Genomic DNA, 14055 nt, shown 5'->3' with positions numbered 1-14055 from the left:
TGTCATTTGACAAGCTGTGGTCGAGTGTAGTTTTTGGCGCATGAATCAAATGTCGAGCTCAGCTGCAGCAGAATCTGCATCGCGGTAATAACGACAAGAGTTTGAAAGCACTTGTAGATAGTGTTCTAGATGGCGATTATGACAACGATGATATTTTAGAAAAAGAATCAGAGTTTGAGGGTAGTGATAGCAACAGTGAAAGTTACTCGAGTGCAAACCGCATTGTAGGAAATGAAAGTGCCGTGCCAGGTCCTTTCAAACGTGCACGGCCGGTGACAAAAAAACCCATAGTGATTGGAAAAAAAAAAAAAAACCTGATATATGTATTCATTTTGTAGATACAGCGGTGTTTCACATATACTTAACAAAAAATCTAGAATCCGCCCACTATCTGCGATGTTTTTAGAGTATATGGATTCGCTCTTTTTGAAATTATTTCCAATGAAACATTTAAGAATGGGTAAGTCATAACTTTCAATGGCATGAACGCAAAATTTGAGTGAATTATCTTCATTAGTTAGTATTTTATGCAGGTTTTTGTGTGACAGGTTCGCTCAAACTACGGGCAGGCAAATTAAATCTGATATCATAACCAACAATGTGGCCATTCATTGTGATTTTTAAAGGTTAAGGACGGGTTTCACACTCATTTTCAGAAAGAAGTGATGGCCTGCCCAACTAAGCAGTTGCTGTTTATCAAAGCAGTGCTTTTAATTGACGATGCACCCTCTCATCCACACGTTAGGCTCCCATTGACCACTGAGGAGACTGAGCATGTTTGACAAATATCTTGGGTGTATTTTGAATAAAGAATGGACCCTATGCCAAGAGGTCAGACAGGAAGATTTTTCTTTCAGCCAGGACCACTATGCCCTTCAATCTTTCCCTGCATCATAAACTCATACGTATATTTTTTAAAAATTTGATCACTTCTACAGCAGCACACAACTCTCAGACTGTACAGAGATTGCTTTATTTGTTTCCCCAGTAATGTTAGTGCTGATGAGTCATGTCCTAAAATTCTTGTGAACAGTAGTTTGTGCACCTCCGGTATCAGGAAAATTTAAGTGATTACAACTTTAACAAATATTATTATTAGTAATTATATTTTGTGCCCTACCTGCTCCATTTCAAGATTAATACACCAGATGACCAAATAGTTAGCGGTATCCTCTGCGACCAATTGTTGGTTTTCCATCAGATATCGTTTACTATCTTCAAATCGTCGCAGCATTCCAAATTCCTTTAACTTCTTTTCATTTTCTTTGACAAACTTCTTCATCCGCTGTTCTCGCTCTTCTTCTGATAGTTCCTCATCAGGACGCTGAGGAGCTCTGTTAATGACAGTTTTGGTAAATCCTGAGTGGCTAATGGTATCCACATTCCATGGGGTAATCTAGAGGAACAAAAAATCAATTTATCAATCATAATACATACATTATTATTACCATGCATTCAACAACAAATTTAATTCCTAGTTCTCCAATGAATCCCCACTGTACCAATATCTATAAATAACTATGTACTTTCAACAGTAGTTTAGAATGACACCTTCCTCTTAAATAATATCAAAATCCCTAAAATACAGCTGAAAATTTTCACAGTTCTGCCTTCTTGGAATACTTCAATTAAGTCCACTGGATATGCCTGATTGGCTGAAAATACCGTAGTTACAACAATAATTTACCGCAAGGATCGAAGTCTGGATATAACAGAGATATCAAATATTATATCCAGTCTTGTTCTGACTTGGGTCAACAGCATCTACATGCTTTGCTTATAACCTTGATAATGAATCACTAGGATAACCATTGATTGTGATGCTCTCTGAAGTATTGCAATTATTTTCCAAGAACTTCATAGATTTATTTCTAGTAATTTTAATATACTGGCTGCCATGCATATCAATTTGATATATTTCTAGTATATGATGTGGGGCCATGTGCATAATTTTGATAAATATGTAATGGCCTAGTTTCCTGTACATAATCCCTATACACATTCAATATTACTTAGTGTGAAGATATGACTTTAGGTGGCCTTGTACAGTAGTGTTTGTTTTAGCATGACTTTCTCCTACAAGATGGCATGTATACCACAAACTAGAGAAGTCATCTGGGAGCGTGGTTTATCATATTAGGCATGGCCTTACTCTTTATTGCATCTGATCAAAATACGTATTTCTTACAATGTAAAGTGAAACTGACGTGGATTTCTGCCCTCTTTCTTTCATTATTTTCTGCTGCCTCCATTTCAACCTCTGGTATCGCCACAGTGATTGAGTGACCAGGAGAACTTTGCTCAACCTTCACGGCCTGTGACGTAACATAACGTAACTGTGTCTGAATAACATACGCTTACAGTGCTATGCGTCCATGGGACGAAATGCCCAGCGTGAACTCCTCTGGTCTACACCTACTCCCATGATAATAAATCTGTTTACTGCAGCTTCACTGTGAGCTTTGTCAGAATATCACAAACATTATATGGCAGTAATGGATTTCGTAATCCAGCAATTCCTAAAAATAAAAGCATGCTGCTAGATTGTGCATTACATTGTCCCATCTATAGTGGTAACTGATGAGTAAGCACGAGAAAAGCTACTACAAATCATGATACTATACCCTACCGTGTTGGAAACTCTTCTTCCTACATTGTTTCAATGCATTTGATATATGACAGGCTATGACATGAAGTTACAACAAACTTATATGTGGAACAGTCTGTTGAAACACACTGCACTAATAATGCTGCATTTTTAATACCTCTGACAATTTTAAACTATAACTAAAAAATAAGTATGAATGTTCAGCTGATGATTTTCATGATGGTAGTAGAGAACTACACTTATTTCAATGATGTAAGGAACAATATATTTTATTCACCTTTTCTTTCTTCTTAAAATCCTCTTCTTTCTTTTTAATTTCTTCTGCCTGAGTTTCTAGCTCTTTAAGGGCAACTCTCAGTTCATTCAGATTTTCAACACCAAGTTTTTCTGCTTCAGTCACCTTCTCTTTAGCTTCTCTTACTTTTTTCTCATGGCTAGAACAAAAAAATGAGCTTACTTAGTTTGGCAGAAAAATGACAGTAAACATTCTGGCACAAACAATAAAATCATTACAAGCAAAAACATATAGTAAACACAAGACGGAGAAGAGGTAACCGATTGAAGAAAATGTGGAAAGAGGTGACCCACGTGTAGCAATTGAATGATTAGGTCAGGGAGTTAAGAATAGACAGATGATTTGAAGTCTCTCAATGCAAGAACAGGGGCAGAGGCAGGCATTCTATTGAAGATCCAAACAGAGAAATGATCAACAGCAGTAACATGGGATTGGGCTAAGGGGAGGGCTGTGTTATTTTGATGAATATTGCAGATATTTGTAATGGAAGTCAGACAGTCGTAGTGGGATGTTGGCAGAGCTCATTGTGGGTCAATATATTCTTGTAGGTAAAGCTAGAACATGACAGGAGGTTCATGGTAAGAGGATACGGAATATCTGACAGAGGAGATTATAAGGGTAGAGATGATGACGATGATGTTTTCCTTTAAAGAGACCTACCAGCTAGGTCATCGGCCCCTAAGGGTAGAGAAAAACACAGTTGCAAGGAGCAGATAGAGTAAGTAGGATACAATCAAAACAAAGTGATATGCATAAGAAGGGTAACAGAGGGAGAGGGTAAGATGACAGACAGTAAAGTGTATTCAGCCTGTAAGAAGTCACTTTCTTCCTCAGTCTCTTCCGATGGTTAACACATGGAGTTATGCAGTGGTGGGGAAGAAACTCCTTCACTGCCCTACAGGTGTTTGGATGATGTCTTGCCTACTAACGTATACAGGGTCTCCCTTATAAACCAAGACCAAACACACGGTGTTTGTACTCTGTGCTACGCAAGCTGCCTCAGCCAAACATGTCATGTGCGGTTGGGCTGGGAAAACTTGGGAGAAAGGAGACGAGCTGCTCGAGTAAGTGGTATGTTGCATAAGACTATTTTTATGTTTTTTACCCGTATCGAACTTATGTCCTTCTAGAGACAATAAACATTTTTATGTATTGAATTAGGTAGAAAATAAAACAAGAATTGTAACAATAAGTGTTATGTTCCGAGCTGTCAATGGAGAGATGGCGTGGAATGACATTAGTATTACCAATATAAATTTACTCATTCAGGACAAATATTTCAGATTTCCTATGGGAATCAATATCTATGTCACATGACATTAGTAGACGAATAAGTTTGAGTGGTGTCTTTAAAAGTAGGAAATGTCACAATATGAAGATAAAGTTGGAATTCAAGAGGGCATATAAGGGCAAATATTTGTTTATAGGAAAATTTAAGAAAAGGCCAAGGAAACAACAGATAGGGAATCTGCCACCTGGGCGACTGCCCTAAATGCAGGTCAGTAGTGATTGACCCTAATGTCTCCGATTTCATTCGTAAGGTTTTCTTTCAATTCCTCCAATGTGTGGGGATTTGTTTCATACACCTTTTCTTTCAGTTTACCCCAGGAGTCAAAATCACGTATTGTTAGATCTAGAGAACAAGGGGGAAATAGACCAGCACTGATCACTCTATCTGCAAACACTTCCGAGATTGTACGAAGGGAATCTTCTGCTGTATGAGCAGGGGCTGAAACTTGCTGAAACCATCTACATGATTTTTCTTCTGTTAACTGACAGAAGAAAGGCATCAAAATGTCATCTTGGTATCTCTCTGCATTTACTGAAGTCTCCGAAAAAGTAGGCCCAATAATTCGTCTTGCATTAACAGCACACCAAACACCAATCTTCCTATCATGATGAGGGACTTCATAAACACCGTTGTTAAGATTTTCCGCACACCAATAGCCAGAGTTATGACAGTTCACACGACCATTAATATGAAACCAGGCTTCATCCGAAAAGAATACAAGCTGTGGGTTGAATAAACTATCATTCAATGATGCAAGATACCACTCACAGTATCTCACTCTTGTGGCTGGATCAGCAGGTTTTAAACAATAGGCCCCTGTAAACCTGTACGGTTTGACGTGTAACAGCTTTGTAGCTCTGTGTGCAAAAGAAACCGAAACTCCTACATGTTGTGCTAATTTTGTGAATAATTTATTCACTGACTGTTCAAGATTCACACCAATGTCATCTAGCTTTTCGTCTGTTAAAACTGTGTGAGTGCGTGCAGGTTTTTTAAATTGAAAACTGAGCCAGTAGTTTCAAATTTATTTACAATTACGTGAATCTGTGCTCGTAAAGGTGACACTTCACCAGGAAATTGCTGAACAAATGCAATGCGTACCCGTCAGGCCAAATCTTACTTAAAATAACTTTTACATACGAAAATATGGTGTTGCAATGATAACTGTCTTACCACTGAGATTTAGACTGGCGACTGATGCTTGCAAGGTTGAATATGTGCAAGCTGGTTGCAGGGTCAAGAATTATGTGAGCGCCTCCAATACTGCAGCTTACATATTGGAGAGTACCTCCCAAAGTTATCATCACCTTCACAAAGGCAAAATACATTTTGCTGGATGTTTTGGATGCTTGTGTGTTCAAATGATCCTTAGAGCTATGCCGGCAGGAGCACATGCTCCTGACAGGGAGCCGGATAAGTCTAAGGTCATGATCCAGACTAAGAGTGATATCCTGGTCCTCCAGGTTGGGGGTTGGGTGTAAGATTAACTCCCCTACCTCGTAAAAAGAAAATTGTTACAGATACCTTAAAAATGACTAAAGCAGAATTGGATAACTTGGTGACTCGGTGAGAAAAACGGCTAAAGAGAAGGGAAACTGATACTGTATTAACAACTTGGAATGTGAGGACATTGAAGAAACCTAAGTTGAAGAAATTAAGGAATGAATTGGATAAGTATGGAGTGAAGATAGCAGCATTGCAGGAACTAAGATAGAAGGGGCAGGGGATGATAGTGTCTGGGCAACATATCCTGATGTACAGTGGAGGAGAAGGCAGTAACAGCACAGGATTTCTCATACAAAAGTCTAAAGCAAAGCGTGATTAACTTTAATGCAATCAATGATAGGATGTGTTCTTTTCAGACTTTGGGCAAAATTCTTCAATGTTACAGTGTTCTGTGTGTATGCCCCTAAAGAGGAGGCAGAAGATGAGGAGAAAGATGCATTTTACACCAAATTGGAGGAGGAGATCAACAAAGTTCAAAGACATGACATGAAAATGATGCTTGGAGATCTACATAAATGCAAAGACTGGAAGGGAAGAGGTGTATAAACACATAGTAGGAAAAGAAAGCCTGCATGAAGTCAGTAATGATAATGGATTGAGACTGACTTTGCAAGTGGAAAACAGATGATAATCAAAAGTACTTGGTACCTTTGGAAAAACATAAGGAGGGAGACATAGACATCCCTGATGGAGTGACAAGAAACCAAACAGACCATGTTTTTATAGATAGGCAGCCTGCATCAGACAGCATGGATGTCAAAAGCTGGAGAGGTGCTGATGCTGACTCAAACCACTATCTTGTTAGAATCAAGTACAGACAAAAAATAGGCTTGGTGAGAACTGAAAAAGTAACAGGAAAGGCAAAGCACAATGTTGGGCATCTAAAAAACTAGGAATTGCAAGAGAAATACAAGAAAAAAATAGGCCTGGTGAGAACTGAAAAAGTAAGAAGGCAAAGCACAATGTTGAGGGTCTGAAAAATGAGGAATTGCAAGAGAGATACAAGAAGAAAATAGCAAAATCCCTGGAAATAAAAAAAGGAGTTATGGGAGAAAGGAGAAGTGGAAAGTAAGTGGGAGATACTGAGAACAATTATCAGTGAAGTTACAGATGATACTTTGGGAAAAAAGGAAATGGTTTGATAGGGCATGCTTAGTACTAATTCAAGAGAGGAATGAAGCTAGGAAAAGAATGCTTCAAAGGAGAACAAGACAAACATTGGAAAAGTACAAGGAGAAGCGGAGAAGAGCAGATATGTAGACTAAGGAAAAAGCTTTTGAGAGAAAGAGAATAGAAGAACTGGATGAAATGAAGGACAGGAATGAGGTACAAATATTCTATGAGAGAATAAAAGACCTTAGTAGAGGATTTCATCCAAGAGCTGTTTTCTATAAGGACAAGGATGGAAACCTCCTTACATGTAATAACTTAATGTTATTATTTCAATCAAATGGAAACCTCCTTGGCGACAAAAAACAAAGTAATTGAAAGACGCCAGGAGAATGATAGAGAAGAGGAAAAAAATCAATGACAATGGAGAAGAAAGAGAATTGAATGAGGAGTCAGTTGAGCAGCTAGATTTAGAAGAGGTCAAGATTGCAATTAAGCCATTAAAGAAAAATAAAGCCCCAGGTGAAGATGGAATGGAGTCAGAGTTGTTGAGATATGGGGTAGAGGGAATAGAGAAGGCTGTTTATGAATTGATAAAGGAGGTTCAGATGAAGGAGGAAATGCCCTAGGATTGGACAGTCCACATCATTTATCCAATACATAAGAAGGGAAATAAGACAGTATGGTATGTGGAAATTACTAAGGGATCACTTTGCTGGATGGAACTTACAAAAAATTTTCTAAGATATTAGCCTCATGACCAGAATTCTGGATGGAAAGAATACTACGGGATTACCACGCAGGCTTTAGAAAAATAAGCACTACACTGGACCAGATATTTACATTACGACAATTACTAAAGAAGTTTTACGAGTATAACAAGCAGCTTCATTAGCTGTACGTCGATTTTAAACAGGCATATGTCAGTCTAGATAGAGGTAAAATTTACAAAATTACTAACTTCATGGGCACTGCAATGAATTGCAAATTTTATACCAGACACAATGTATCTGTTTTAACCACATCTTCATATGCCGTCCTGACAATGTCCAACAATATTTCAGCATGATTTAACAAGCACCACGAGAGCATCTCATTTTATTACTTTGATTGATGTTGAAACACCATCTAGCAGTTCTGCGTCAGCAGGTGGTTATTTACAGCAGCGTCCAATGACTTGCATATGGCTAACACCACTCAAGTAGATTTGGTAATTGACTACGGGATCAACATTTACCAGTTTCTGTTTACAATTGAATTAGTAATGAATAGCAGTGTTAGAACTAACAGTTCTGTGAATATTAATACATGAAAGAGTCTTGATGATGAGCATACTCAAGATGCAAGAATTTAGAACCTAGTTATTTTCAAATTTACTCATAATTTCATCCCAGTTTTTAATGTCAATTTGTATATATTTGTTTCATTTGTTTTATGTCAATTGTATGCATGTACATTTGTTTAGTTATTAGATGTTTTACATTAAGGCTGAAGATGGCCAGCCCTGGCCGAAACTAGTCCCTAGTTAATGTAATTTAGATTATTGCATATTATAGTATTGAAAGGTGGACCATTACAACATTAATTTAATTTAATAATTATATTGTGATTACATTCAGAAAACCAAAAACTTTTTTAACAATGACTCTTTTTCAATCACTAAGAAAGAACCCACACAGTCAATTCAACACCAGTTAAAACAAATATTAAAAAATACTTCCTTTCTCTTCACTGAACAAGAAAAAGAAAAACTAATAATTAAGAATCCCAGCTTGCCGACGGCTAGATCACCCCCCAAAATCCACAAGGCCGGTGTCCCCATTTGACCTATTATTAATTATAGACCTAGTCCTCTTCATAAGTTAGCACAGTTCATTCAGACATTTATTAAACATTACAAATTCTCTTCAAAAAAAATCCATTAAGAATACAACAGAACTAATTACAATATTAGACAATTATAATCTTCAACCTTTTCACACTATACATTACTTCCACATAGTTAACATGTACCTTAGAAAAATACCAATTCTCTGTTCTCTATCATCAAGAAGAATTTACTCTCCAATTATCAACTCAGCAAGCTAGAAGTGAGCATGAACATTCTAAGCTTGCTAATCAATAATAATTTCTTCACATTCCATAAAGTTATTTAAAGCAGAATGGTCTAGCAATGGGGTCACCGGCCTCGGGGATTCTGGCTGAGATTTATCTCGATTTCTTGGAAAATACGGCTATAATAACAATTTAAAGTTTAATAACATTAATATCTGAGCCAGCTATGTGGACGATACATTTGCAATCCTTGATGAACGTTCCAAAAATGCACAATCTATCCTTGACAATCTTAACAGTTTAGATCAAAATATCAAATTCACTTTAGAATCAGATAATCGTATAAAATTTCTTGATGTAACAAACACTAGATCGCTTTCCTCTTTCACGTATAACATCTACAGAAAACCAACTCAAACGGCCAATACCATAAGGTATGACTCTTCTCATCCTCAAGCTCACAAAACTGCTACTTATAACAGCCTGGTAGACTGCATTTAGAATACCCATGTCAAAAAATAACTTAAACAAGGAACTCAATATAATTCGTTCTATAGCTAAAAGCAATGGATTCAAGGAAGCCTTTATTGAGAGACTAATCAACAAGTTCAAGCATCGCCTTAACACTACTCTACTGAGAAGTAAATCCAAAGCTGACGTTTTTTCAACTTTCACTTTTACTAATGAAATTTACAATATCACTAACATTTTCAAAAAACATAATGTGAAGGTATCCTACAGAACTAGTAACAGAAGCATCAACATTCTTCATAACTCTACCTCAGTAAAGAGAGTAATGTTTTTCACAATTCCAGGGTATACAGATTCTGCTGTCAAGACTGCAGCAGTTCGTATCTGGGACAAACAGGACGAAATTTCAGGATTAGATATGCAGAACACGTCAACGCCGTCAGATATAATAAGTTCTTAGCAATAGGCCAGCACATGAAAGACTTAACATAATTTTATTGATATCGAACAAAATCTTACAGTACTACAAGTTCTTAACAAAGGTCCTTTGCTAGACATCACTAAGAGTTGTTACATTCACCCACACCAATATTTCAATTCAGGTTTAAACCTCAATGATATTTCCGAAAAACCAAAAATATTACTTGGATTTCTGATTGCATTTTTTGGATTAGAAAAATTTCCAATAGCAAATTTGTTTTTCAAAACATACACAATACATTTTCACGCCATGCTTATTCACCGCATAACCCTACCTAAATTCCCCTCCCCCTCTGCCCCTGTCCCTACTCCCACTCCCTCCTATCACCTCCCATCCTCCTTCCCCTCCCCCTTCTACCACAACACAAAGTACATACTGGTCTCCGTGTCGTATGACGCTCGGTGTCTTCTCTAACATACGTCTACACACGTCGCCAGAGGTAAGTCTCATATTCACTTCTAAAGTAGGATTCCTTATTTTTTCCACTTTTCTAATTTCCCTCCTTTTCTTTTTTGCTTCAGGTTTCATATTGAACTAAGAATATCTCCTAGTACCCTGGGGAAAAAATGGTGTCCATTTCGCCTAACTCTTACAACTTTACAAAGGAAAAAAATAAATAAATGTATCCCCCTAATTCAATACAAAACATAATTCCATCATTAGATGGAGCAATAAAATTCAAACATGTTTCGACTCGTTTGAGTCATCTTCAGTGAAATAAGGAGGGGTTTAAAAGTAATCTACTAATAACTCTTACAAGTTACAGTAAAAATTAAACTCGTAGAAGAATGTTTCATCTAGGCTAACTTCAGCCAATGTTTTGTCAACAGGAGTTTTCAATTAGAGAAGACTTTTTCTTACCTTTGAAAATTGACATAAGTCATCTCACACTTTAAAGTTGTTAACGCAAAGTAGAACTTGGAATCTCTAAGTTCCTTTTAGGCTTAAAAGTGTTACGTTGTGTTTTAAGAAGGAACATAATATATATTTTTAAACTGGTACATACTCACCTTACAATTTTATAATTTTTTCTTGCCAATTCAAGACTTGGTGAAATTTCCTTATTTTCCTCAGGATTATATTAGGTCATACTTATTTTATCTCAAACGATTTAACCACTCAATATGGCCATTTTGGTCTTGTGTTATGTTTTCATATGTCTTGTCCATAGAAGACATGTACCAGTACTAGTTCTTTGAACATTGACACAAACTCTTTTTGTACACTGAACTTTGGTGATGCAAATTTGAACCCAGAACATCAAATTACTATCAAGATTAAGCAGTGATTTAAGGAATGGTGTAATATTTTTATTAATTTTAAACTAGTGTTGTATGAAGTGATCTCACATCACGCTTAATCATTTCAATCTCGACCCATTCAATCATTCACAACATTATTATATATTCATGTGCACTGTGCATTGTTTTGTATGTTTATTTTAATTATGTCGATGTCTGTTTTCAAAGTTTTTTGGCTGAAGATGACGTCGAATAAGCGTTGAAACCGGTTCCATTTAATTAATAAATGTTGTAATTAATATTATAGCATTGTTTTGTATTGAATAGGTGGACCCATTATTTTGTTCCTATTTTATTCTCAGTTCAATACGGATATATAATGAAGTTTTTAAACTTAAATAAATTGTCATCGGGCTCCTAATGGTACGAAATGAAACGAAATGCAATGACAAATTAAAAGTCCAAAATCCTCCACTTACCAGAATTCAAAACGTTAGGATGAAGAATGAATGGATGGATATGAATTTAAAACAATCAGTGGATCCGATCCGCAGTGCCTCGCATTCAAAGAAACTGACATAAAACAATAGTATTACTGACCAAGGGACTGATTCTAAAGCACAATACTGAATCGATGATGCTTGTAGTCTAAAGGGGTCCAAAATCCAAGCCATCGGCCCCTCATAATGGTACTTATAGCTAGGAAAGTAGAACCATGGTATTTGTCATGGTGCGGTACTAATCAAAAGTAGCGTAGACTCGCGGTATTCCACACATTATGGTACTAAACACAGGTAATGAAATTCGCACATGTAATACAGACCTACGGTGTTTCACACATCATGGTGCCATATACAGGCAACACAAACCTATGGTGTTCATCACATAAGTGTACTAACCACAAGGACTTGTACTATCCCGTGGTGTTCCTCATATAGTGGGTACTAATCGCAGGCAAGCCAGAACCATCGTGTGAGATTCACTGCTGCCATATTCCCTGAGAATAATGAAACCAGAGTTTCAAAGTGACACGTCATGACGTGTGCCAGATGTAGTTGGAGTATTTACAATGTAACTATCCAAAGGTCTTGTCACTAGCCCATACTGTCACAGGGGATACTAGAGGCCTGTTAGCCGCTTCACAGCTCTAACCTGGGGATTAATGCTCCCAGACCCTCTTTGCTTGCCCCTAACCTAATAGTTTTCTCACAAACCAGACCTAACCAATAGAGACCAGTGGTCTTGTCACTAGCCAGACCTAACCAATCACGATCAGTGGTCTTAGCACTAGCTGGACGTAACTAATCCAGACGAATGGTCTTGCCACTATGCTTTCGTGTTCTTGCCACTAGCCTGACCTAAGTTCCTAAGTTGGCAGTCTTGTGTAGTATGCTGTGATGTCGTGTGAGCCACGCCACGTTGGATTCTTAACCCCTCTTTTGCAAACTAGTTAGTGAAGTTTACCATTTTCACATCTAAGTTTGTTATTTGACAGGGTAAAATTCACCCAAAAAGTTTAAAAAAATACTAGAACCTATTCTGGCAATGGTCCACTTCTTTACTGAAACCAAAGATCATCTAATACAATAATATGTAGAGCAATAATACTGTAATAATTATCCAGTATCCCAACATGAGACTAAATTACAGGCAAAATTAAATTTTGGTCCCTGAAAATAAAGCAGTATACAAAGATGAATTTCAAGTATTTAAGAGTCAGAGCTACTTGAAAGAACAAGATTACAGATTAAAAAGCAAAATATGTATTACATATGGTTTTTATTATATTCCTTGGTTTAAATGACATAGTTTTTATCATTTATAGCAATAAATTTTCAAAAGGTTCATAATGAAAATGTCTAAATGAACTAGTCCATCTGATATACTATACTTTCCATTTTATTAAATAAAATAATACTGTTTCACTTCATAATATCATCATCATCATCTTCCTAACTTTAGTTTCCTAGGTGTTGAGTAGCCTACTGTACAAACACTCGCTATCTCTTCCTGCTTGCATACATGCTCCGTTCCAGGACATCTTCCTATCTGAGACCTCTCTCCATTGGCCATGAGCCAGCATATGGATAGCAGCGGGCATGCTTTTGCTACCATCGAGCAGGATTTAGAGTATTCTTAAGAGTGTAACAAATGTAACCAAAGGGAGTTTAATGAATACAGTAGAAAACTTGTATTATCTTCTTTGACCAAGGATACAACAACAACAACAATAATCTACACGACACCGTAGAGTTAAAAAATTTGTTGTTTGAAATAATACCCCAACTCCTCAGAATTCTCGGAATGAATAAAGAAAGTGTATCGGCAAAAAAGAAACCTCCATTCTCCAATCAGATGACAGTCTCTCCTCCTACTAGGTCAACTTCTTTTTTTTTTTTTTTTTTTTTTTTTTTTTTGCTAGTTGCTTTACGTCGCACCAACACAGATATGTCTCATGGCGACGATGGGACAGGAAAGGGCTAGGAGTGGGAAGGAAGCGGCCGTGGCCTTAATTAAGGTACAGCCCCAGCATTTGCCTGGTGTGAAAATGGGAAACCACGGAAAACCATTTTCAGGGCTGCCGACAGTGGGGTTCGAACCTACTATCTCCCGAATACTGGCCGCACTTAAGCGACTGCAAGGTCAACTTCCTCCACCCCTCCTTCGTTACACAACGGAACCCAGCCGGTCACCACTCACAGGCATCTAACCAGATTTGAAACACACACATGTGAAAACAAGTAACAGCAAGGACGGCTGTTGAGGATGAGAGGGGGGTGAGTCCATGTTCTCTCTTAACAGTGATTAGTATGTTTCTGCTCACAGTTTCAACCATTCACCGATATATTTCTTTGTTCTTTACAGACCTTTTCCTATATGACGCATGATCTCGCCACATTTGACATCTTTCTGCTGACCGTTTTTTTCAAGCCTTGCCTTTGAGGTCCCTTCTCTCCCATATAGTTAAAACTTTGCCTGGATTTTAGCATGAAGATT

At 37.3% G+C, this 14055-nt stretch overlaps 1 protein-coding gene across 1 annotated transcript in view; it reads right to left on the bottom strand.

The window, feature by feature from the left end:
- Positions 1-14055, bottom strand: part of Cdc37 (cell division cycle protein 37) — a 65778-nt gene that overhangs the window by 36116 nt on the left and 15607 nt on the right. The window contains exons 3-4 of the mRNA XM_067144507.2: positions 2886-3042; positions 1121-1396 (exon numbers count right to left, since the gene is read on the bottom strand). Of these exons, the coding sequence (XP_067000608.1) occupies positions 1121-1396; positions 2886-3042 (433 nt within the window). The remainder of the gene's footprint in view (positions 1-1120; positions 1397-2885; positions 3043-14055) is intronic.

Source organism: Anabrus simplex, chromosome 3 (genome assembly GCF_040414725.1).
Source record: "Anabrus simplex isolate iqAnaSimp1 chromosome 3, ASM4041472v1, whole genome shotgun sequence".
Lineage (NCBI taxonomy): Eukaryota > Metazoa > Arthropoda > Insecta > Orthoptera > Tettigoniidae > Anabrus > Anabrus simplex.
This window is presented reverse-complemented; position numbering and strand designations above follow the sequence as displayed.